This window comes from Erinaceus europaeus, chromosome 19 (assembly GCF_950295315.1).
Source record: "Erinaceus europaeus chromosome 19, mEriEur2.1, whole genome shotgun sequence".
Lineage (NCBI taxonomy): Eukaryota > Metazoa > Chordata > Mammalia > Eulipotyphla > Erinaceidae > Erinaceus > Erinaceus europaeus.
Genome location: NC_080180.1, coordinates 499,477 through 524,350, shown reverse-complemented (window position 1 = coordinate 524,350; position 24,874 = coordinate 499,477). Strand labels below are relative to the sequence as shown.

At 56.4% G+C, this 24,874-nt stretch overlaps 1 protein-coding gene across 3 annotated transcripts; it reads right to left on the bottom strand.

Moving 5' to 3' along the window:
• Positions 1–1,837: 1,837 nt before the first annotated feature.
• On the bottom strand, positions 1,838–24,727 carry LOC132534582 (membrane cofactor protein-like). Of its 3 annotated transcripts, XM_060178368.1 has the most exons (10): positions 24,587–24,727; positions 22,454–22,639; positions 21,599–21,701; positions 16,571–16,656; positions 15,173–15,370; positions 12,962–13,144; positions 6,353–6,406; positions 4,751–4,786; positions 4,316–4,376; positions 1,838–2,577 (listed from the first exon to the last, which is right to left on the bottom strand). In XM_060178368.1, the coding sequence occupies exons 1-10, from the start codon at positions 24,657–24,659 to the stop codon at positions 2,523–2,525; spliced, it is 1,035 nt and encodes a 344-aa protein (XP_060034351.1). In that variant the 5' UTR covers positions 24,660–24,727; the 3' UTR covers positions 1,838–2,522. The 3 variants fall into 3 exon arrangements, with proteins under 3 accessions (XP_060034351.1, XP_060034353.1, XP_060034352.1); XM_060178370.1 differs by lacking the exon at positions 12,962–13,144; XM_060178369.1 differs by lacking the exons at positions 1,838–2,577; positions 4,316–4,376; positions 4,751–4,786; positions 6,353–6,406 and adding an exon at positions 11,897–11,949.
• Positions 24,728–24,874: the final 147 nt, after the last annotated feature.

The window sequence follows — 24,874 nt, the reverse complement described above, 5'->3', positions numbered from 1 at the left end:
ACACCTTTGAAGGGCCCCCAAAGGTGCCCTGTAAACTATCTTGTGGAAATTAATCCACAACAGATCTGGCATCAATCTGGCACTGTAAACGTTAAAATCATTGTCACGAATATGCGTTAACTCTCTAAGCAATTTGAGTCTGTTTAAAATACATATTTTAGCTAAAATTGGTCTCAAGATCCTGCGGTAGAGGCTGCTACAGGAGGTCACATTAGATGACCTTTTAATAAATCATAAAGAGATTCTAAACCAATTATAATCATAGAGGTATCAACTATAACAAACCTATAACTTGTTACAAGTTCAAATTAACCACGAGAAGCAGATTGTTTGTGTTTCTTTCACAGGAATCCCGGAAAAACCATCCGAACCCCTGCACACCCTGACGTCACTCACTAGATGGCACGACTACCGTGGCACACCCCCTGAAACCCTAGATGTCACTCAACGTGATCTGAAGAACCTGATACACGAATTCCAAGGACAGAACTTTCTTCATGCCTGGTTACCATTCCTGCTTCTGACCTGCTTGTCACGTGTTGGCAGTTCCAGCTGGCTATCTACAGAAAAGCAACATTCCAGCGGCTGACCTCCCTCATGCAGCGTTGCATCCCCTGCCAATTCCTCCCCTAGCCATCTACTTCGGACTGAGACTTGTATCGGACTTTCTGACATACCCTATATACATTTTACACAATTTTGAAGCAGCTTATTTCCCTTCACGCTGCTGGTTTTTCATAGACTAATCCTGAGTAATTCATAGACTTTACAGACTGTTGCCTTGAGGACTATACAATGACAAATAGCCCCTCTGTTTGGTGGGTCATGCCTCCTGCCGCCCCCTCATTATGTACCCTTGCCCTTTTCCCCACTCAAGCAGGGAATGTTCCTTTACACACCAATCCTTCCCTTCACACCCCACTGACTTTTACTTCTCCCCTTCGTGTCCCTTCCTATTTTGTTATGTCATTTAGGCTTATGTCCAAAAGGTTTCTGCCCCATGATAGTCTTTTATAGACTTTGTACATCTTATGCAATTACTAGATAGAAAGATAGAAAAGATGTAGAGATACTGTGAAGAGATGGTTGAGCAGGCTGCGCTTAAACCTATGAGATGAGTCTCTCCAGGTAAGTCTCTCTCTCTGAAGAGGGGTTGAGCACAGGAGGACGTTTAAATCTCACAAGGTTGGCAGCCATTTAAGCCTTCCCTCCTCCACAGAAAGTCCTACATCTTCCCACCTGAGCATGGCATTCCTCTAAAACATTTAAGCATGCTCCATTTTTCTTTACTGTGTCCATTTAGATATAAAGGGATAGGAGGAGATGTTGCTGAGGACTTATTCTGATGCAGTCTCCGCCCCCAGGTTTTTCTATGATCCGCTAAATCCTAGAGTGCCCCCTTTCAACCAATCCTGGCCCTACACGTCACCCCTGGTTGTCGCCCAATAAAAAGCCCCCTCACCCCTCCCCTCGCTCTCTCTGGGCTCTCGGCTCTCCCTCTCTGAGGTCTCGCTCCCTGCTCTCCCCCCGTGGTCGGCCATTGCTGGCTGGCTCCACGTGGTCTGAACCAAACCTCCCCCCCATCCTATAATAAAGATCTGTGTACCCCTTTGCTCTGGACGTCCGCTCTCTTCTCCGCGGTGCAGCCCGACACCAGACCACCTCAACAACACTGCTCCACTGCCTGTGACGCTTCCCCACCTGTGGGGAGCACAAGTGGTGGGAGGCGCATGGGACGTAACCCCTGTAACTCAAGTAGTCCGCTGTTTCTTTTGCCTCCAGGGTTGTTGCTGGGCTTGGTGCCTGCACTACAAATCCACTGCTCCTGGAGGCCATCTTTTTTCTTTCTTTTTAAAATTATCTTTATTTATTTGGATAAGACAGCCAGAAATTGAGAGGAAAGGGGGTGATAAAGGGGAGACAGAGACACCTGCAGCCCCGCTTCACCACTTGTGAAGCTTTCCCCCTGCAGGTGGGGGCCGAGAGCTCAAACCCAGGTCCTTGTGCGCTGTGACATGTGTGCTCAACCAGGTGCGCCACCACCTGGGCCCCTCATCTTTTTTCAGTTGTTGTCGCTGCTGCTACTGTTGATAGAACAGAGAGAAATTGAGAGACGGGGAAGACGAGGGAGAGAGACCTGCAGATGTGCTTCACCGCTAGTGATGTGACCTCCCCAGGCTGCAGAGCCAGAGGCCCAAACGGATCCTCGTGCTGGTCCTTGCGTTCCTACGTGCGCTTCAGCCAGTGTGCCACGCCTGGCCCAAGTACTCGTTTTTATCTGTTCACACCGCAGGCACGTGGCCGCCTCCTGCCTCGCGTCACCGCAGTACACAGGGTGCAGGAGGCTCACTCTCTCACACGTCTTCAGACAAGCAGCGCTGGGCCTGTCGGCTCGAGTGGCTGTTTCTGTTTTTATTCTTTGGAGGAAGCTTGATGCTGTCTTAAGAGTTGCTGGAAGTTTACTGTAGAATTTACCTGTCCACCGAAATCCCAAGAGACAGGTGCGTGGTCTCAGGTCACCATTAGGGGGAAGGCTCCTCTGCCGTGGGTGAGTACTTTGCGCTGGCCGCCGTCTCCCTACGAGGCAAGGCACAGAGACGCCGTCAGAGAGGCCTGGCGGAAGCCCCCTGCAGACAGACCCCCACGAAGAGCAGGGCTCTCTGGAGCCCCCTCTGCCCCCGACCCCGTCCTCAGCCTCCTCCACTTGTTTCCTCCAGACCCAGAGACGGAGCGGGCGCAGGCCAGGCGCCGGGCAGACGCGCCCTCCTGTGTGCTCAGGGCCCTGGGGAGGCTGCGCACAGACGCCCGCCCGCCTGTGGCAGAGGGAGAGCTCAAGCGGTGAGGCGGTGCTGCAGGTGTCTCTCTGCCTCTCAGTTTCTCTCTGTTCTAGCAAGTAAAATAAAGTTAAAAAATAAAAATAAAGCTGCATGGGAAATGCATCTTAAAACTGGAATTGCAAACTGCCTGGTCTGGCCTATGTCCGGAAGCGAGTCTGTCTTTCCTGAAGACACAACGGATGCTCAGAAGCTTTATACCCCACCCCTTAGGAGACACGGACTAGGAAGCTCGTGCTTGTTTGTTTTTAAATTTTTAAAACGTTTTTATTTCATTGGCTAGAGACAGCCAGAAATAGAGAGGAGGAAGTAGAGGAAGAAAGAGACAGACCCCTGCAGCCCTGCTTCACCACTCACAAAGCTTCCCCCCTGCAGGTAGGGGACCGGGGGCTTGAACCCAGGTCCTTGTGCGCTGTAAGGTGAGTGCTCAGCCAGGTGCGCCACCACCCGGCTCCGAATCTGTCTTCTTTTCTAACCTGCTTGTTCCTTTTTGTAGAAGTGACACAAAGTTGATAAGCAGTGTTACCAATCTCAGCTCTTAGCACTTTCTATTCATATGAGCTCGGCGGACGAGAGGGAAGCCAGACACTGGTCCTTTAGTAACTAACCGAAACGTAGAAAAAACAACTTGAAAAGAAGCCAATTGAGGTTTTTACTGTGAATATGATGCAGTCACAACTCTTTTTTTTTTTTTTTTTAATTTTTTTAAATTTATTTTTGAGAAAGATGCAGAGAAAGACACAGAAACACCAGAGCACTGCTCAGCTCTGGCTTATGGTGGTGCAGGGGATCGATCCTGGGACGTTGGAGCCTCAGGCATGAGTCTGTTTGCATGACCACTATGCTGTCTGCCCCACCCTTCAACTGGGTCTTTGAATGAGACGCCACTGAACAAGACACCACCACAGCCTCTTCGAGCTCCCTGAGGGCACAGGCAGGGGAGACCTTCCCCCTAAACTCCAGTCCAGTCTCCAGACTCCCCAAAACGGCTGCAGGTCGGGTCACGGCCACACACCCTGTCTGGAGAGGCGGCTACCTCTGGGGGGAGGCCTGTCTGTGGCCCATGACTGTGACAGAACTCGAAAACCCCAAATCCACAGAAAGTCCCCTCCCAGTGCAGAGCTGAGGCAAGCCTGACAGTGACAGTGACCACGATCGTAAAGGAAGTGTGGGGACCAGAACTGGGGGCCAGCATAACGGTTCTGGTTCTGCAAAATGACTTTGATGCCTGAGGCCCCAAAGATCCCAGGTTCAATCCCCAGCACCACCATAAACCAGAGCTTTCTATCTATTCATCATTAAAATAAATATTAAAAAAAAACTGTTTTAGAGACAGATATAGTTTGTAAAAAAAAAAAAAAAAAGCAAACTTAGGACACTATTTAATAACACAGCTGGACAGACGGACAGCACACAGCACAGAACAAAGCAGCTGGGGGTCAGTCAGGAGGGGACAAGGGGGAGACGCAGGCTTCCTTTACCCTTTCTGGCTCTTCTGAAGGTACTTGTACACCAAGATGCCAACAACTGCAGTCATGGCCACTGCGAGAAACAGGGAAACAGCAGGTGTAACTCAGAAACAAGCTTCGGAGAGTCAGATCTAGCAGAGGAAAAAATTCCGGTCCACTTCCAGAGTGGGGACTGCCCTGACCAGGCCCGCATGCGTGTGTCCTGCCGGGGTGGCGTGCGGAGTCCACAGAAGCCTGGCAGAAAGCACCCAGCCCCACCCGGGGCATAGCCAAGGCCTCAGCGGCTGGGGGCCGGGCACGAGGCTGCGTCAGCTCCCAGGAGGAGCAGAGTCTCCTCACACTCGGGAGCTCCCAGCCTGGCCCCGTCAGTCTGCTGATTTAAAACGTGGAGCATAGCCGTGACCTGCGAGCAGTCCGTCCTAGTGGCCTCGGGTCCGGCATACTCACCAGCGGCCAGGACGATCAACACGATGAATCCGGCACCTGGGGGAAAGGAGCAGCTCTGGAGTTGCTGTGGGCGCCCAGCAGTGGCCACCTCAGACCGCCAGGGCAGCTAGAAGCTGCGGGACCTTCTCAGCTCGGCACAGCCGCTGGGCCTCGGGTCACAGGCCCCTGCGGCACTGACTGGGGAGCCCACCTTCCACGGGCCGGGCTGCAGCTCGGTGCCTAGGTCCTTAGGACTCTCTAGACTGGAGAAAGTCGATCTATAACAATCTGACCATCACCCCCGTGATCTAAGGTCCTAGGGAGGAAGTCTCCATTTTTCTCCTCCAAAAACGAATTTGTAGGACGTCAGAAAGTTCAGCTGCCACTCGGTGCTCGCTGCAGGTCACACACCTTCCGCGTCTGACCTGACACCCGCGTCCTCCCGTGCAGCACACCCTGCCAACGCCAAGGCGAGTCTACTGTCAGAAAACAAAGGGGCTGGCTGGAAATGGCGCACGGAACCTAGACCTGAATGCCCAGAGTCCAGCGCTCCAGAAGTCGGAATCATTAGAAATAGCCGGTCCTGCTCCCCGGCTCCCTGCTCGGCCTGCGGGGCAGTGCACGCGGGAAGGGCCGCGACCAGAGTGACTGGCCACGGATACGCGCCCTTGTACTCGGCTGGACAAGGATCCCGCAGTCTCGTCGGCGTTATAGCGGCTGCCGGCGCCCGAGGCCTGTGGGCCACATATCACCAGCTCCTGGACCGAGTGGAACTAATGCTGCCAGAAAAACTGAGACTGCTCTACAACCACCCGGCAGGCCCCAGAACAGTTTTTTCTGGGCTCCCATTATGAAGTGGGGGTTGGTAGGTGCCGGACTGGCTGACGTGGCAAGACCTGCAGAAACCTCAGCACAGCTCAGTCTGCTGTTTTGACGGCTACAGGTATAACCAAGAACTAAAAGCTAATGCAAACAAATAAAGAGTTCCTGGCCTACCTGGATGTGGACAATAACCACTGGGACCTAACTTGATTCATTACTTGGTTATTGATAAGGTGATGTTAATGGTGCTTGCACTTGGAAGGTATAAACAAAACTATAATTGGTAACTACTTGATTCAGAAGAAAAATAAAGCATACTTAATAACAGTGAGAAAAAAAAAAGAAATAGCAGCAAGGGCTGGAGCAGGTCCACTCCGTCCCCGTCTCCTCCACCCTCGTTGCGAGAGAGGAGAGCAACAGGCCTGCCAGGAGCAGTGAGCTGTGTAGGCACCCAGCCCCAGGGAGCCGTGGTGCCACCAAGAGGAGGAGGTGTCTGGCCGAACACACAGGTTCTGGCGTACGAGGCCGGCGAGCTGGCAGCGGCACAACCGGTCACTGGAACGCAGTGCCGTGCTCGAGGAGAGCCCGGGGAGCTCTGGCACGTGGCTTCTAGCTCTCTCGCCTGCTCTCTGAATCAACAGGATGACGGGGCGTGAGTCTGCACATACACAGCTCTGACCACCTGCAGAAAGTCCTTGCCGTCCTGTACCGCAGTGGACAGTGACACTGACTGCAGCGCCGGGGGACACACAGCACTCTGACCCACCCGGGGGCCGCAGGGTAGCAAAGGCAGGGAAATACCTAATTGTGGAGGACTCGTAGGGGCTTGCGGCTTCTCAGTGGGTCCGGGAGCTCCTAGAGGAAACAGACAAGCATGAGCAGGAGGAGAAGGTGCAGGAAGGAGAGAAGCCTCAAGAGTTCTCGCTCCACAGGTTTGTGTTCGTATCCTTCTGAGAAGCTCTGTTTGACTTCATCGTCCTTCAGTCGATTCTATTACCGTTTGTTCAGAAATGTGGTGCTGTGAAGTACGACCTGTAGTCAGTCAGAGCTGTATCTCCTTCATGTTCAGGACATTTCCTGACAATATCTGGAGAAACTGCATCTAATTTACCCGCAGCATGTCATGTTCGTGTGTGAATTCTGGGTGGGGAGACAGCACAATGTTTAATGCAGAGAGACTCTCATGCCTGAGTCTCCAAAGCCCAGGTTCAATCCCCCACACCACCATACGTCAGAGCTGAACGGTGCTCTGGTAAAAAAAAAAAAAAAAGTAAATAACCAAATCTATGAATTCATTTTACCCTACAGAAAATTAAGATCCAAGTACCAGGTACTCCAGTTACTACCAAAACGGAAAAGTGCTATATAGCCAAGGCCACTGTGAAGCGAGTGGAGAGGCAGCCAGGGTGGGGGGAGCAAGTGCAAAAGCTGAGTCTGCTAAGGGCTTACCATCCGGCACACGGCACACGGCACACGGCACACGGCACACGCGATAAGCGGAAATCGATAAGGGCGGCAGCTGGAAAGACAGCCAAGGCCTCGAGTGGACCCTTCTGCTGGGTCCTGAAAACACCGTGCCCAGTGGAAGCAGCAGCAGCGGCTCCCCTGCAGCGAGGCCCCGGGAAGACCTCAGTTCACAGAGACAGAGGGCAGCGCGGGCGGCAGGCTGAGGGCAGGGACTCGGAGCTCCTGGCGAGAAGGTTCTGCTGAGCTGCTGAAAGTTTGAGAGACAGATCAGTGGGAGCAGCAGGACTGTGAAGCCCAGGGGGTCGGGCGGTGGCGCAGCGGGTTAAGCGCAGGTGGCACCAAAGCGCAAGGACCGGCATAAGGATCCCGGTTCGAGCCCCCGGCTCCCCACCTGCAGGGGTCGCTTCGCAAGTGGTGAAGCAGGTCTGCAGGTGTCTGTCCCTCCCCCCTCTCCAATTACAAAAACAACTACAAAACAACAAAGCCAATAAAGTGGAAAAATGGCCTCCAGGAGCAGTGGATTCGTAGTGCAGGCACCGTGCCCTGCAATATAACCCTGGAGGCAAAAAAAAAAATGTGAATCCCAACAGACAATCAAAAAGGAAGAAGACTGAGTGAAGGCTGACAGAAAATCAACATGGAGAACGGCGGATTTTCTGACCGGTGGGGACGTGGACATGGCCTGGCAGGAGGGATGTGCAAGGCGAGAGCACACTGTGTGCTTCATGGAGGCTCAAAAGCGGCGCTCCGGGAGCCAGCTGGTGGTGCACTGGGTGAGCGCACATGGTACGGTGTGCAAGGACCTGGGTTCGATCCCCACCCCACCCCCTGTCCCTACCTGCAGGGAAAGCTTGTGAGTGGCGAAGAAGGGTTATAGTTTTCTCTCTGTCTCCTTCCCTCCCTCTCTCCCCTCTCAATTTTTTGCTGTTTATCCAGCAAAGATAATTAAAAAAATTTAAAAGGAAAAGTCAGTGGAACACATGGTTAACTGCCGACTAAACTTCAAGCTCACTGACCAGCAGCACTCATCAGCGCCAGACAGGCATGTGTGCGCCCTCAGTGGGCTCCTAACGTGGGGGGTCGGGTTACCAGACCTGGGCCGCCTGGGGCTGGAGAGGTGGCTGCAGGATGCAGAGGAGGCGACTCTGACTGGGATCCCGGACAAAGAAATTCCAGTCAGTTCTCAAGCCACCGATACAAGACCGAGGACTGTAGTCTGAGGATGAGAATGAGGTGGAAGCAGGCACCACAGACACACAGCGTCCTCGTGTGCCCTGGGCTCCACCTCGCACCTTCTCCCTGGCCGCGAACATGACGTGTGTCTGGTGGGGGAGACTTTACGATCGCCACGGTGCAGTAGGGCGCGCGGTGGGGCGCGCGGTGGGGCGGGCAGCGGCACGGCCGGAGCAGTGACTAGTGACTACAGCAGCACTCGGTCCCAGCTGCTGGGGGCAGTCTCACAAAGTCTCTCCTGTCTGTCTGTCTGCCCTTCCCCTCACCTACCAACGGGAAGAAAGATTCTTGTCGGGAGAAGTGACTCCTCACACAGACGCCAAGCCCCAGGCACAGCCCGGGTAGCAAACAGAAATAACAGAACACACAGGATCTCATCCCTGCTCAGCACAGTGGACACCATGAAAGCTGGCAGAAATAAAAATGTGTGTGAAGCCATGGATCTCTAAGGAAAAGGCGCAAACAGCCTGCTTCATGTGACCAGTGCCCTAGGCCTCTGCCCATGTGGCTCCCATGGTGGCGCTGCGCATGGCCGTCCCCTCTCCGCAATGAGCATGGAGAACGGCCGGGAGCCCCGTGAGGAATCTGGGCACATTATGACTCCCGGCAGCTACGGGACTGGCGCCTACAGCGTGGGACCGGACCTGTGCAACTCCCAGATAAGTGAAGACTTTGCCTACCTATGCACTATGGTCTTCTCTTCTACTTATGAAGAGGTTTGCCAAAGCCTCTACTGTTTCATCATGAGACAGTTTCTCTGTCTCTGGAACATTTTACTCTGGGCCACACTTCGGTTCCCTGACCGGGAACTTTGGTTTCTTATGACCGGGATCATAGAGCTTGGGAGATGCATGGAGATTTCTCCTTGGACTTTCTGGATTCCCTCTCCCATGTTTCCTGAGGAAAAGGACTACATTTTGCTCCGGGCCACAGTTTGGTTCTTTATGACCGTGATTGTAGACCTTGGGATATGCATGGGGCTTTCTGGACTTCTTCTCGCATGTTTCCCATGGAGAAGGACTACTCTAGTTTGAGGAGCGTTCTCCAGTACCCTGGCAGTCCCCAAGAATGGAGACACGTGGTTAGTTCTACTCTCCTGATTGGATTCTTTCTTCAATGGGAAGACACTTTTAAAAATGGGTGCCTGAAGCAATCCAGCCGGAACAGTCAGAAGCACCCTAAATGGAATTTTGAGGAGCTTTTTGGACTAGGACGCCCTCCGGGGATTCTTAATCCTACATTGTGAGATCTTGATAATCTGGTTCAAGTTGCGTTTCATAAGAGAATGATTTGAATGACTGAATTTTTGTTTGACATTGACTTAAAAAAAAATGCTGGACGCAGCCATGATTTCTAGAGACATCCAGAAACAATCCAAAAAGTTTTTTCCCTCCTATGATTTCTCTTTTATGTCTTGACATGAATCTGAAACATTTAATCCTGAAAACTGTATGAGTTATGGGTGGGGCAGATAGTGCAATGATTATGTTAATTATTCTCATGCCTGAGGCTTTTAACCGTGGTTCTTCTGTTTACCTTTCCACATTTTATTGAGTTTAAACTGTTTTAACAACCTTGAAATGATACTAGAAAGGACTTCCAATTATAATGGAGTTATCTATTATAGTAAACTTCTAATCTGCTACAAGTTTTGTTTGACAAGTAAGTGAATTTCAGCTGTCAAAGTCTTCACATGAAAAAGCATCTACTCAAATGAAAATTCCTGGAAATCCATTTGGATCCTGTTCTCTGACATTGCCCCCGGAAACCAATGATGAGACCTGGCACGACCTGAAGAAACAGATTCACAGACTCCAAAGCTCACTCTCTACAGAAAAGCAGAATTCTGGTGGCCGACATTCCCCATCGAGACAGACGTGCAGCAGCGTTTCATCCTCCGGCATTTTCTTCTGTGGTCAGCTACTTTGGACTGACACCTCCATCGGACTTACTGGTACACGCTGCTGTGTTTCTCAAAGACTAACTTCAGCCAATTGCCTTGAGACTTTATAGACCATGTCCCCTCGCCTGCAGGCTCTGTCCCAGAGGCAGAAAACTCCCCCTCATTAGGTTATTCCCACAGAGGCATGAAGCGCCCCAAGAGGCAAGAGATGCCCACAGAGGCAGGAAACGCCCTTTGAGGCAAGAGATGCCCCCAGAGGCATGAAGCGTTCCCAGAGGCAAGAAATGCCCTTTCGCCTGCTAGGCCTTGCCCTTTGAGGCAAGAAACGTTCCCCTTGGCATCACACTGGTTATTGCTGCTCACCTATTTTGTTTTCCAAGTCTTATGCCAGTTCTTTTGAAAACGCCTGTACGATATACGATTCTGTTCACCCCACAATGGCCATTAGTTAAAAAGAAAGGAGGAATTGTTGGTATGCATGAGACCCCTTCTGTTTCATTTGGTTTAAATCCCCCCTGCTTAACACTATTCTATTTACATAACCACTTCATTCTATTTACATAACCACTGTTAACAAGTTCCACCCTCCCTCCAGGGCATTGGTGGTTCAGTGATAGGATTCTCGCCTAATCTGCCCCCTCATTGTCACACTCTGATTTTCACCAGTCACTTTTCTCTCCACCCTCTCTATGTCACATCCTGTTTCCACCCTACTTGGCAAGTATATATAAAGACAGCATTGTGAGTTTTAGAGTACTATACTTTGAGTTTAACTTAGCTCGCTTAGATTGTGCTGCGTCCTGCATGAATAAAGAGATACTGCCTACAGCTCAACCATGAGTCCCTGGTCGTCTGTTACCCGCCCATGAAGCCAGCCCGGCGAAAACAACATAACCCGTCGAAAACACGGGACAACGAGACAGGTGACCTGGGGACGGGGCGCGCGCGGCACAGGGTCTTGCCAGAGACTTCTGGGTCCGAGGCTCTGAGCCTGCAGGTCCCACCCCAGTGTAGTCAGAAGGCTCTACTCCCCCGACTCACACCAGTCTCTGTATCACTCTTTCATGAAAATAAGTAAAAAATAAAATTGTATAGGGGGGTCACCTTGCCTGAGTGCCCGGCGACCATGGGGAACACTGTGGCATCGAAGGAGGTGACTACAAAAACAAGTGTCACTCATCTAGAAGCTGTTTCCAGAATATATTCTCTGTCCTTTCACAGACTACACCTTATCAGAGTTGTATTAGCAATGAAATGCATGCTCAGCTCTGTCGGTGCATTCTCACAGCATGCCCCCCGCCCCGCTCCCGGGACCACGGCAGCAAGCAAGCAAACACAACCGGGCCAGAGGACAGACACCGCGGAGGCTCCGCGACTGCGTCCGTCCCCAGAGCCCAGCCGCTTCCACCCTCACGGCTCCATCTGAGCTCGGAGGCCGCGCAGGGCCCAGGCCCTGGAGCTGAGAGCCGCTCAGCTGCCACGTCAGGCGGGCACTCCCCTCAGCTCCCTGAAGCACTGGGCACACAGCGTGGGGTGGGGACGGGTGTGCCTGGGCCAGCACCCTGACAAGGGACAGGGAGCCCCAGACACGGGGGCACGGCAGAGGCAGGGCAGGGGCCCTGGAACATGGCCTGGCTCAGTCCCTCTCAGGCTCCCTGTGCTCACTGGCTGTAGCTGTAACCAGAGGGTCCCAGAGAGCACAGGCCTGGTCAGGGGGACCCACCCCCTGGCCCCCACTAACCTCCTCAGGGAGGACTCAGAAGGTCTCAGGGCCAGAGAAAGCAGTTTCTGTCATCTAGCAGAAACCGAGAGAGGGAGAGGGAGAGGGAGAGCGGGTGAGGGCATTTGCCTGGCTGGGAGACTGAGGAGGGGAACAACCTGTGGTGTGCGAGCTGCTGGGGGCCAAAGGCCCTGCCACAGAGGCAGAGGCCCTCCGCGTGGTCACAGTGTGTCAGAGGCAGAGCGCCCTCCGCGTGGTCAGTGTGTCAGAGGCAGAGAGCCCTCCGCGTGGTCACAGTGTGTCAGAGGCAGAGAGCCCTCCGCGTGGTCACAGTGTGTCAGAGGCAGAGAGCCCTCCGCGTGGTCACAGTGTGTCAGAGGCAGAGCGCCCTCTGCGTGGTCACAGTGTGTCAGAGGCAGAGAGCCCTCCGCGTGGTCACAGTGTGTCAGAGGCAGAGAGCCCTCCGCGTGGTCACAGTGTGTCAGAGGCAGAGAGCCCTCCGCGTGGTCACAGTGTGTCAGAGGCAGAGCGCCCTCCGCGTGGTCACAGTGTGTCAGAGGCAGAGAGCCCTCCGCGTGGTCACAGTGTGTCAGAGGCAGAGAGCCCTCCGCGTGGTCACAGTGTGTCAGAGGCAGAGCGCCCTCCGCGTGGTCACAGTGTGTCAGAGGCAGAGAGCCCTCCGCGTGGTCACAGTGTGTCAGAGGCAGAGCGCCCTCTGCGTGGTCACAGTGTGTCAGAGGCAGAGAGCCCTCCGCGTGGTCACAGTGTGTCAGAGGCAGAGAGCCCTCCGCGTGGTCACAGTGTGTCAGAGGCAGAGGCCCTCCGCGTGGTCACAGTGTGTCAGAGGCAGAGAGCCCTCCGCGTGGTCACAGTGTGTCAGAGGCAGAGAGCCCTCCGCGTGGTCACAGTGTGTCAGAGGCAGAGGCCCTCCGCGTGGTCACAGTGTGTCAGAGGCAGAGCGCCCTCTGCGTGGTCACAGTGTGTCAGAGGTAAACGCCAGAGGCGCTCCTTGGCTCACTGCTTGTCACTGTTACCTGCTGCCAAGGACAGAGTCTAGTCGAGAAAGCAGCCAGCAGACCCCTGGTACCTTTCGTGCAGGTGGGCAACCCCGGCAACCAGGTGCTGTCGGCCCCACAGGACGCTCTGCTCTGGCCGCTGAGGTAGAAGCCATCCAAGCACTCAAACTCCACAGATGCTTGGTAGTAGTTTTTTTTCTCAATTGGTGTGGTGGGCCTGCCGTTTTCAACCACAGGATACGGGCACCTGACCACTGGAAGGTGGGGAAATCGCAGAATCAATGGAGACCGGTGTCACCAGGGCATCAGGGAAATAAAAAGTGCAAGGTCTTCTTCCCTGCAGGAGAGCTCGGCAGCGTCACCTGAGCTCCCACTGCGGGCACAGAGGCGGAGGTTCCTCGCAGGAGCACAGCACCCGCCTGCAGGAGGCCCCGGGCTGCCTCCCTGCCGCCCCCCGGCCACAGGGCTCTGCTGCTCTCTGGCTTCTTCTCTGGCGGGAGGGACCCTTCAAACTAAGGATCGCAGGCCAGGCATGGCGCACTGTGCACAGGGACCCGGTTCAAGCCCCCGTCCCCACCTGAAGGGGGGAAGCTTCACGAGTGGTGAAGCAGGGCTGCAGGGGTCTCTGTCTCTCCCCCGCTCCTCAGTTTTCTCTGCCTCTATCCAATAAAATAAAATTAAGAAGAAAAAAAGCTAAGGGCATAAGCAGCAGATGGACGAGCCCAGAGCACGGCCTCCTCCGTGTCTGTGATGCTGAGCCTGGCCCAGTGTCCCCAGCAAGGGCTCTGGCTGTCTGCCCACGTCCACAGGGAGGCTCGTGCCTGGACCCCCGAGGGGCCCCTACAGCCAGGGTGCTGACAGAGAGGGTGTCCGGGAGGTGGCGCAGTGGGTAAAGCACTGGACTCCCAAGCCTGAGGTCCTGAGTTCAATCTCCGGCAGCACATGTATCAGGGTCACGTCTGGTTCTCTATCTCTCTCCTATTTTTCTCATTAATAAATAAAATCTTTAAAAACAGTGGACAGAGAGGGAGGGACATCCCGGCACCATCCACCTGCTTTTTCTCTGAGTATGGCACACCATGTGCTGGTCTGGGGCTCGAACTTGGGTCCTGGCTCATGGTGAAGTGTGCTCTGTGTCCTCCAACCTCTATCACTTCCCTGGATAGAAACTGAGAGGGGTGGGGTCGATAGCATAATGGTGATGGAAACAGACTCTCATGCCTGGGGCTTCAGAGTCCTAGGTTCAATCCACTGCACCACCATAAGCTAGAGCTGAGCAGTGCTCTGGTAAAAAAAAAAAAACAAAATAAATAAAAAAGGGAACTGAGAGAGGGGGAGAGAGGGAGAGAGACCCCTGTAGCCCCACTTATGAAGCTGTGGGACTGCAGACTTGAAGCTGGGTCCTAATGTGTGTGCTCAATGAGTGTGACCGTGTGGCTCCCTAGAGATGTGTGTGCTCAATGAGTGTGCGACCGTGGGCCTCCTTAGAGATGTGTGTGCTCGATGAGTGTGCGACCGTGGGCCTCCCTAGAGATGTGTGTGTGCTCGATGAGTATGCGACCGTGTGGCTCCCTAGAGATGTGTGTGCTCGATGAGTGTGCGACCGTGGGCCTCCCTAGATGTGTGTGTGCTCGATGAGTGTGACCGTGGGCCTCCCTAGAGATGTGTGTGTGCTCGATGAGTATGCGACCGTGGGCCTCCCTAGAGATGTGTGTGCTCGATGAGTGTGCGACCGTGGGCCTCCCTAGAGATGTGTGTGCTCAATGAGTGTGACCGTGGGCCTCCCTAGAGATGTGTGTGCTCAATGAGTGTGCGACCGTGGGCCGCCCTAGAGATGTGTGTGTGCTCGATGAGTGTGCAACCGTGGCCTCCCTAGATGTGTGTGCTCGATGAGTGTGCGACTGTGGGCCTCCCTATATGTGTGTGCTCGATGAGTGCAACTGTAGGCCTCCCTAGAGAGGTGTGTGCTCGATGAGTGCGACTGTGGGCCTCCCTAGAGTCATCATCCTTTTCAGCAAGGGTATCACGTGCTTCTTGGCTCTTCGAAGCGGAAAAGCTCCCAACACCTGCACACACTCAGCACACGCAGCGTGTCCAGTGTTACGCCAAGAGCACGTGTGGTGAGAGGGGCGTCCCGATGGAACGCTTGTCCAATGTGAAGTCCATGAGACCCAGACCCGCCGAGGCAGGAGGAAGGAGCCTTGAGGACTACGTCATCCGCTTATGGGACGAGTGCCCGCCAAGGGCCTCTGCTCCCGAGACACAGTGAGGAGCCGGCTCACCTTTGCACTCCGGAGGGCCGCTGCTCCACCGGCCTTCGCCAGAGCACAGGAGCTGGCTCTCGCCCACGAGGGAGTAGGGATCCGTGCCGTTGGGAGGGTCACAGCTGTAGGTCACCACATCCCCGTATTCGAAGGTGTCCTCGCCGCTCCGGCTGTATCTGCCATTGGCAATTGCTGGAGGAGCCTCACACGTGACCTCTTGATAAGGGAGGAAATGCAGGTGAGAGGAAAGGGAAGCAGCTCAGGACAGCCCTGAAGGGCTGGGAGACCGCAGAATCGCTAGCAAGAGACACTCATGCCCGAGGCTCCAAAGTCCCAGGTTCAATCCCCAGCACTGCCACGAGGCAGTGCTGAGTGGTGCCCGGGCGGGCGCTGAGAGAACTTGCTTTCCCCTATACACCAACCCTGAGTCTGATACCCACCCAGACAAAAGCTCACACAGTTCTCGTAGGAATGAATTTCTGGGGCCAGGTGGCGGCACACCCAGCAGAGCGCACATACTAAAGTGCGTAAGGATCTGGGTTCCAGCCCCCGGATCGATACACAACACGACGTGTGACTGTAACACACGACACTGAGGAGAAAGTGCTTGTCACGAGAAACAAAGGCACTGAGAAATACTGGGCCACGCACAAAAAGTCTCACTCTAAGTTGATTGTTCACAATTATATCAGGATACTTTCAATTTTTTTTTTTTTTTTGCTTTCATCCTCACAGAGTGAAACTTTCTAGAGGCTACAAATTTTATGATTTCAAAACAATGAACTCAGGGGCTGGCGAAGTACGTCATGTGGGCAGTGAGTGGCTCTGCCATGTGCCCAGCCCTGGCCACTATGGAAGGAAGGAAGTGCTGGTGTGCTCTGACTCTCAGATCCAGACACTTTGCTGTGAGACCGTCAATAGTGGCACTATTCTGTGTTTCAGGCAAAGTTTTAGTAAAAACACAGCACGTGTCAAGTATCCAGCAAGCCACCGTTAAAATTCTTTTATTATTATTTTACCAGAGCACTGCTCAGCTCTGGTTTATGGTGGTGCGGGGGATTGAACCTGGGACTTTGGAGCCTCAGGCAAGAGATGAGAGTCTCTGCTTAACCATTATGCTGTCTAACCCTGCCCAACCTTTAAAGTTAGATTTAAAACCCAGTTATTAAATCCAATATAATGGACACCAATAGACATAATCCACGTAGAAATACAGTCTTTGCTACCTGTTGTTATTTTTAACCACAGCCCTGCTCAGTTCTGGCTTATGGTGGGGTGCAGGGGACTGACCTCTGGGCTCCAGGCATAAAGTCATCTGCATAAATGGGACTCTGTCTCTCCTTAAAGCATAAAGTAGCCCCCAAACCAAAAGCTTAAGAACTGTGGCTCTCCGTTGTAGAGTGACACTGTACCTACTTTTACACTGTGGAGGGTCTGCGGACCATTTCACATGGTTTTCAGAAAGCTCACAAAACAGAGTGTTTTGTCCACTCAGTGAGAATCTAAGGGAGAGAGAGGAAAAAAAGAGAGAGAGAGAGATCAGAGAAGTTACAGTGCTTCAGCGGTTGACAGGACCCAGCTCGGGGGAGGCTGAGGAAACCCGCCAGCTCCCGCGAGGGTGAGGAGCATCTGCACCGCACAGCCCCGGCAGCAGCAGAGTCTGGGCGCCCGGACCCCCGGCGGCCCCGCACACTCGCCTGCGGCCTCTGCTCAGGGGGGACCAGGCCCCACCCAGCACCCGCCTGGGTCCCGTCCCAGCCCCACGAGCTCCCGTCTGAGCCTGGGCAGGCCCCGGCTCTCCCTCCTCCTCCTTCTGGGCAGACGGGGCGGCCCGGCCCCAGGAGAGCCCGGGACGGTGGGGCTGCAGCTGCCCAGCTCAGAGCGTCCGCCGGGGGGCTCAGGAGCACGGCTCCGGGAAGGCGCCGATGCTCAGGGTCTCCCAGCTCTCCCTGCCCTCCCGGACGCTGCTGCCGGACCCCGAGTCCTCTCTGGGCTCCCCTCCCTCTCCTCTCAGGCCGCCTCTCTGCACAGCTGCCTCTCTAGCAGGTGACAACTCCTTAGGCGATGGTCCCTGCCCGCAATCCCGCAGTGTCTGCCTACTCTGCTGTCACCAGGGCCCTTCCGAAAACTCGTCACACAGGTGAGGGCACGGAGCCCTGGGCCGGTCAGAAGCAGCAGGTGAGCGAGTGCGCTGGGGCTACTGGGAGAGCTGGGCCCAGAAACACTTCACTGGAGCAAATCCCAGGTTTGGAAAAAAAATTCAGGAGCCGGGCAGTAGCGCAGCGGGTTAAGTGCACATGGCCCAAAGCGCAAAGACCGGCAGAAGGAATCCGGTTCGAGTCCCCGGCTCCCCACTTGCAGGGGAGTGGCTTCACAGGCAGTGAAGCAGGTCTGCAGGTGTCTTTCTCTTCCCCTCTGTCTCCCCCTCCTCTCTCCGTTTCTCTCTGTCCTATCCAACAACAAAGACATCAATAACAACAATAACTACAACTAAAAACAATAAGGGCAAAAAGGGAATAAATAAATATTTTAAAAATATTCATTTTTACTGGATGGAGACAAACGAGAGAGAGAGACACAGACACCTGCAGCCCATCTCCAGAACTCAATAGTCCCCACAGACCCGCCCGCCACCTGCGGTGGGAACCAGGAGCTTAAACCCCGGTCTCGCCACACTGTTACGGGTCCTCACTGGGTTACATTGGGATGCACTGGATCGACCTTCCCGTGGTGCATCCCGTGAGTACTCATTCATTGGGGAAACTGACGATCCTTCCTAGCCGACTGAATCCACATGGATCCCAGTCACTTTCAAAGCCAGCAACAAGCAGCTCCTGCCAGCTTTCAAGCTGTTGGTCCTGCTCTTCGAGTCCTCCAACTTAATGTTGAGGGGCTGTCCTTTGCCAAACGCGTTCTTATTGGTTAATTGGCGACAGCATCAGGCAGATGTTATTTGCCTACAAGAAACACATATAGCAGTCGATGAAGCTGCTCGATTCACCATCAGTGGATTCGATTTAATATGCTATAATCTCCATCCTAAACACGGCCGAGCCATCTACGCCAAATCGTGTCTTGCGGACGTTTACCACATGGCCTCTTCAACCTTCTACGACTCCATTACTATTGGAACTATTCAGCTCGTCAACGTATATAAGCCTCCCAGTGCCTCATGGGATAACGAGGTCCTGCCTAGCCCGAATCACCAAGACTGGGGATATTCCTCCATCGTGCTGACGGCTCTATCTTAGCCGACTGGGCTTCAGCGAATGACCTCTCCCTATTATACGATCCCAAACAGCCAGGCTCTTTTCACAGTGCTAGATGGAATAAAGACTTGTCACCCGACCTGTACTGGATTAGCACAGTCAACGGCCAAGCCTTTCCCGCTACAAGACAAGTTCTCAAGATCTTCCCGCACAGCCATCACCGCTCAGCTATCATCCACATTGGTCTCCAGCTCCCACTGATTCTGTGCTCAGAGAAACTAAGATGGAACTTTCAGAAAGCAAACTGGCGTCTGTTCAGTGATCTTACTAACAAATCTATTCCTGCAATTCCAATTAACTCTATCCCCTCTGAAGATTCCTACAGGTGCTTCCGCCAAGCCATCTTCAAAGCAGCTTCCCAAGCCATTCCTCGTGGGAGACGTGCTAACTATACGCCTGGTCTTGATGCTGAATGCGAGCAACTACTAAAGCAGTATGATGAGTCGGGCGACCCAGATGTGGCTGACCATCTCATTGCCTCCCTGGATGCAGCACGCCAAGTCCGCTGGCAACAACTCACGGAAAGTCTGAACTTCACCCACTCAAGTAGGAAGGCCTGGAAGCTTCTTCACAGACTGGGTGCCGGTAGCCAACCCCCTCCCGTCTCCCATCCTCCCGTATCTCCAAACTCAGTGGCCAGTCACCTAACTCAAGTTGGACGTGCTAAGATCGACCCAGTCTGGAAAAGAGAAATTTCCCATGAGTGGTCATCCCACTTCCGTTTATCTTGTCCATCTCCAAAACTCTCGCCCTTTACACTGTCTGAACTGGAAGACGCTTTGAAGAGGGTTAAACCAGGAACAGCTGCTGGCTATGATAACATCACCCCAGAACTCATTCTTAACCTGGGTTCCGCGGCAAAGAAGTGGCTCGCTTCATTCCTGTCCCACATCTTGGAATCTGAGTCTATGCCCAAAGTTTGGCGTCGTGCGAAGATTATAGCGGTTTTGAAACCAAAGAAAGACCCAACACTGGCCGCCAGCTATAGACCAATTTCTCTCCTCTCTGTGTGTTACAAACTCCTTGAGAGGCTGCTTCTGTCACGTATTTCTCATCTTACAGAGAAATTCCTATCACCCGCCCAAGCTGGTTTCCGCCCAGGAAGATCTACCTGCGAACAAGCCCTGGCCCTCTCAACTTACATTGAAAATGGATTCCAGAAGAATTTAAAGACGGGTGCTGTCTTTGTTGATCTCACAGCAGCCTATGACACGGTCTGGCACCGTGGTCTCCTAGTCAAGATCTCAAGATGCCTGCCTCCATGGGTGGCCAACACTATATCGTTTCTTCTCCAAAACAGAAGATTCCAGGTGCATCTGGGTGACAAGTCTAGCAGATGGAGACTTGTCTCAAGTGGCCTCCCCCAGGGCTCTGTTCTGGCTCCTACGCTATTTACTATTTACATCAATGACCTCCCAGAAACTTCTTCAAGGAAGTTCATCTACGCCGAGACATCTGCTGTGCAACTCAGGCATCCAAGTTCGACATCCTTGAGGAAACACTCACGAAAGACATGTCTCTGATATCTGATTACTGTAAAAAATGGCGACTAATCCCTAGCACTGCTAAAACAGTATCATCTGTTTTCCATCTACACCATGCCTCGGCCTCGCGTGAGCTTAATGTGCAGCTTGGCGGTACGAGAATCCGGCATGAAGCCCAGCCAGTCTATCTTGGCGTTACTCTCGATCGCACCCTGTCATTTCACGAACATCTCATAAAAACTGCAGCAAAGGTGGGCGTGAGGAATCACATCATTGCAAGACTGGCCAGCTCCTCATGGGGCGCGAGTGCTTCCACACTACGATCATCATCTCTGGCATTATGCTATTCCACTGCAGAATACTGTGCCCCAGTATGGTTCCGTAGCCCCCATGTCCACTTGGTCGATTCCAAATTATATTCCTCCATGAGGATAATTTCTGGAACCATCTGTTCCACCCCGGTTCCATGGCTGCCAGTTCTTAGCAACATCGCCCCACCAGATATTCGTCAGGATGCGGCAACATCTAAGTTCATTTCCCACGTCTACGCTCGACCGGACCTGCCAATATACGCGGATATCTTCGCCCACCCTGTCCAACGCTTGACGTCTCGTCACCCAATCTGGTCCCCTACGCCTACACTGAACTTCTCTGTTCCAGACTCTTGGAAACCGAGTTGGCAGTCAGCTGAGGTCAAGAACAAACACCTCATCACAGACCCCTGCAAGCGTCAACCCGGCTCTGACCTAGCACGTTATGATCGGGCCCTCCTCCATCGCTATCGAACAGGCCATGGCCGGTGCGCCGCTATGTTCCATCGCTGGGGAGCCAGAGACGACCCGAACTGCCCCTGCGGCTCCAGACAGACTATGACCCACATAGTCAACGACTGCCACCTCTCCAGATTCAAAGGAGGTCTCGGAACTTTACGTCAGGCTCAACCTGACGCTGTTGACTGGCTACGGAAGAAGGGCAAACGCTAGAAGAAGAACTGGGTTACAGATCTGCTCGGTGGCTTCCTGCAGGCAGGCCTTGCCGCGACCCCTCCCCAGACCCGTGTCAAACTGACTTTATGACTGGGGTGCTGAGGCCTTCCCGCGACCCCTCCCCAGACCCATGTCAAACTGTCGTCATGACTGGGGTGCTAAGGCCTTCCCGCGACCCCTCCCCAGACCTGTGTCCTGCAGAGCAGGCGCTGTGGTGCGGGTGCCGCTCCCACCTCCAGGTGTGCCGCCTCCAAGGGCAGAGTCATTAGGAGCTGAGCTAATGGCACACCCACACCATGGACACTTTAAGTCCCGTGATAAGTCCATCCCAGGGGGTGTTCGATCCCATTCGGCTTCAAGAACCCAAGCCACCTGGCGACAAGTCCCACTGGTCACACGAAAGCGTTTAGGAAGCTGCGCAAACAAGGGAACCAAAGTGGGGTGGTGGGGTGGGGGTGATGGCGGCTGAGCGTGGGGAGCACTGAGCACGAGGACCTGGATCAGAGCCCCTGTGCGTGCGGGGGGGGAGGTGGGCGCTTCCCAAGTGGTGGAACGGGTCTGCGGGTTCCTAGCTCTCTCCATCTCTCAGTTTGTCTGACAAAACGGAGGACCTCCGGGAGCAGCGGTCTCTGTGATGACCCCGGGGATGGGCAGAGCCGCCAATGTGGGGCCAGGACGTCACCTGCTCCCCGGGGAGCCACTTACCCCTCGTTGCAAGTGAAATGCGCCTGGGACCCGAACAGCCGAGACCGGTCTCTGTAGGCCACCCTGCCGTTCACCGGGTCTTCTATCTGCGGGCACGATTTTCCTGTGACAAACGTGAAAGTCGCTGCTTTTACACATTTAAAAAAAATTTTTTTAAATATTTATTTTATTTATTTATTCCCTTTTGTTGCCCTTGTTGTTTTATTGCTGTTGTCGCTGGATAGGACAGAGAGAAATGGAGAGAGGAGGGGAAGACAGAGTGGGGGACAGAAAGACAGACACCTGCAGACCTGCTTCACCGCCTGTGAAGCGACTCCCCTGCAGGTGGGGAGCCGGGGGCTCGAACCGGGATCCTTGTGCTTTGCGTCACGTGCGCTTAACCCGCTGCGCTACCGCCCGACTCCCGCTTTTACATATTCCTAAACAGATGCTTGGCGTGGAGACTCGTCCCACAGTGCTCTTTTGGATCGGTGGGGACGGTGTGCTGGCTCGAGGCTGACACGAGTGAGCCTTCCAGTCGCGTCACCTGGGGACTGGCGGCGGCTCAGCTGCCACCCTGTGCTCCCTGTTCTGAGCTGCGGGGGGGAGGGCGGTGCTGGGGGGCCTCGTTTCTCCCTGTCCGTCTCCCTCTCCCTCTCCCGCCATCTACCAGACAGATAAAACCAGCTGGGGGTTGCATCTGGTCGGGAGCACGCAGCACCCCAGGTAAAGAACGAGGTTCAAATCCCTGTCCCCCCGCCCCGGCTGTGGGGAGCGGGCAGGAAGCCCGGCAAGTGGTGCCCCAGGCCTCTCCTCTCCATGTCTCTCTCCCTCGCTGAGCCGGGAGCAGGTGGAGGGCCAGAGACGGTCACTCACGCGTGCAGGCCTCCTGGAGGGGCGTCCACGTGTTGTCGTCCTGGCAGACGATGTGGGTGGGCAGGCCGGAGACAGGCTTGAATCCCGGGCGGCAGACGAAGCTCACTCTGTCTCCAGGCGCGTAGGCGGGCTGGGCGTCCCCACTGAGCCTCATGGTCTCACTCTTGGGCAGGTCGCCACAGGCCTCTGCAGAGACGGAGAGAGAGAAGGTCGTCCTCGGCCTGCAGTCCTGCCGTCCCCCGGGGGCGCCCGCGTGGGAAGGGGAGGCGGCCGGTGCGGGAGAGGCCCCGGCAGCTGCGGGCCGGGAGGCCGAGGGCCACGGCCGCGTCTGACCCACCTCCTGACCCAGGGTCACTGGGAGCCAAACACCTGCAGGGAAGGCCCAAGCCGCCTGTGGGGGTCCCCGAGGCCTGACAGACGCCAGAGACCGGCCGGTGGAGAAGCACCCTGAGGCCCTCACCACCTGGACCCCTGAGCACCCAGTTCAGCCCCGAGGAGCACCCGGCCCCCAGGAGTACACAGTCCAGCACCCAGGAGCACCCAGTTCAGCCCCAGGAGCACCCGGCCCCCAGGAGTACACAGTCCAGCACCCAGGAGCACCCAGTTCAGCCCCAGGAGCACCGGCCCCCAGGAGTACACAGTCCAGCACCCAGGAGCACCCAGTTCAGCCCCAGGAGCACCGGCCCCCAGGAGTACAGTCCAGCACCCAGGAGCACCCAGTTCAGCCCCAGGAGCACCGGCCCCCAGGAGTACACAGTCCAGCACCCAGGAGCACCCAGTTCAGCCCCAGGAGCACCGGCCCCCAGGAGTACACAATCCAGCACCCAGGAGCACCCAGTTCAGCCCCAGGAGCACCGGCCCCGCCCCCAGGAGCACCCGGCCCCGCCCTCAGGAGCACCCGGCCCCGCCCCCAGGAGCACCCGGCCCGCCCCCAGGAGCATCAGGCCCCGCCCCCAGGAGCACCCGGCCCCGCCCTCAGGAGCATCCGGCCCCGCCCCCAGGAGCATCCGGCCCGCCACCAGGAGCATCAGGCCCCGCCCCCAGGAGCACCCGGCCCGCCACCAGGAGCATCAGGCCCCGCCCCCAGGAGCACCCGGCCCCGCCCTCAGGAGCATCCGGCCCCGCCCCCAGGAGCACCCGGCCCCGCCCCCAGGAGCACCCGGCCCACCACCAGGAGCACCCGGCCCCGCCCCCAGGAGCACCCGGCCCGCCCCCAGGAGCATCAGGCCCCGCCCCCAGGAGCACCCGGCCCGCCCCCAGGAGCACCCGGCCCGCCCCCAGGAGCACCCGGCCCCGCCCCCAGGAGCACCCGGCCCACCACCAGGAGCATCAGGCCCCGCCCCCAGGAGCACCCGGCCCGCCCCCAGGAGCATCAGGCCCCGCCCCCAGGAGCACCCGGCCCGCCCCCAGGAGCACCCGGCCCCGCCCCCAGGAGCACCCGGCCCGCCCCCAGGAGCACCCGGCCCCGCCCCCAGGAGCACCCGGCCCGCCCCCAGGAGCATCAGGCCCCGCCCCCAGGAGCACCCGGCCCGCCCCCAGGAGCACCCGGCCCCGCCCCCAGGAGCACCCGGCCCCGCCCCCAGGAGCACCCGGCCCCGCCCCCAGGAGCACCCGGCCCGCCCCCAGGAGCACCCGGCCCCGCCCCCAGGAGCACCCGGCCCGCCCCCAGGAGCACCCGGCCCGCCCCCAGGAGCACCCGGCCCCGCCCCCAGGAGCACCCGGCCCGCCCCCAGGAGCATCAGGCCCCGCCCCCAGGAGCACCCGGCCCCGCCCCCCGCCCCAGGAGCACCCGGCCCCGCCCCCCCAGGAGCATCAGGCCCCGCCCCCAGGAGCACCCGGCCCCGCCCCCAGGAGCACCCGGCCCCGCCCCCCGCCCCAGGAGCACCCGGCCCCGCCCCCCGCCCCAGGAGCACCCGGCCCCGCCCCCCGCCCCAGGAGCACCCGGCCCCGCCCCCGCCCCCACCCCAGCCCGCCCCGCCACACCCCGCGGCCGCACCCGGAAGACTGCAGCCCCAGCCCCGCGGCTCACGGCCGCCAAGCGACCCCACGGTGACCCCTGACCCCGAGCCCAGGCTGCTCCGGCCGCCGCTCGACATCCGCCCCCACCGACGACTTCTGACCCCTGGGCCCTACCCGCGTGCCGGGGCAGCAGCAGCGCCAGCAGGACCGGGAGGGCGCGGAGGGCGCGGAGGGCGGCGGCCGCCATGGCTGCGGCTGCGGCTGCGGCGGCGGAGCGGGAAGAGGCGCTCTGCGTCACGCCCTGGGCGGGGCCTGGGGCGGGGCCTCGGGGCGGGGGCGGGGCCTCCGGGAGCCAATGGCGGGCTACGCTGGAGGATGTCGCGGGTGCGTCCCCCGGAGGAAGTCTCCGGGCCGCGGCTCGCCCGCGCCGCCCCCGCGCGCCCTCTCCACTCGCTGCCCCGG

Bases quoted from the DNA above. Each gene is read 5' to 3' on its own strand.
- LOC132534582 (XM_060178368.1), bottom strand. From the start codon at position 24,659: ATGGCGGCCGCCGCCCTCCGCGCCCTCCGCGCCCTCCCGGTCCTGCTG. The intron at 22,640-24,586 runs GTAGGGCCCAGG...CCGTCTCTGCAG, and splicing joins GCTGCTGCCCCGGCACGCGG to AGGCCTGTGGCGACCTGCCC. The intron at 21,702-22,453 runs GTGAGTGACCGT...CGTTTGTCACAG, and splicing joins CCTCCAGGAGGCCTGCACGC to GAAAATCGTGCCCGCAGATA.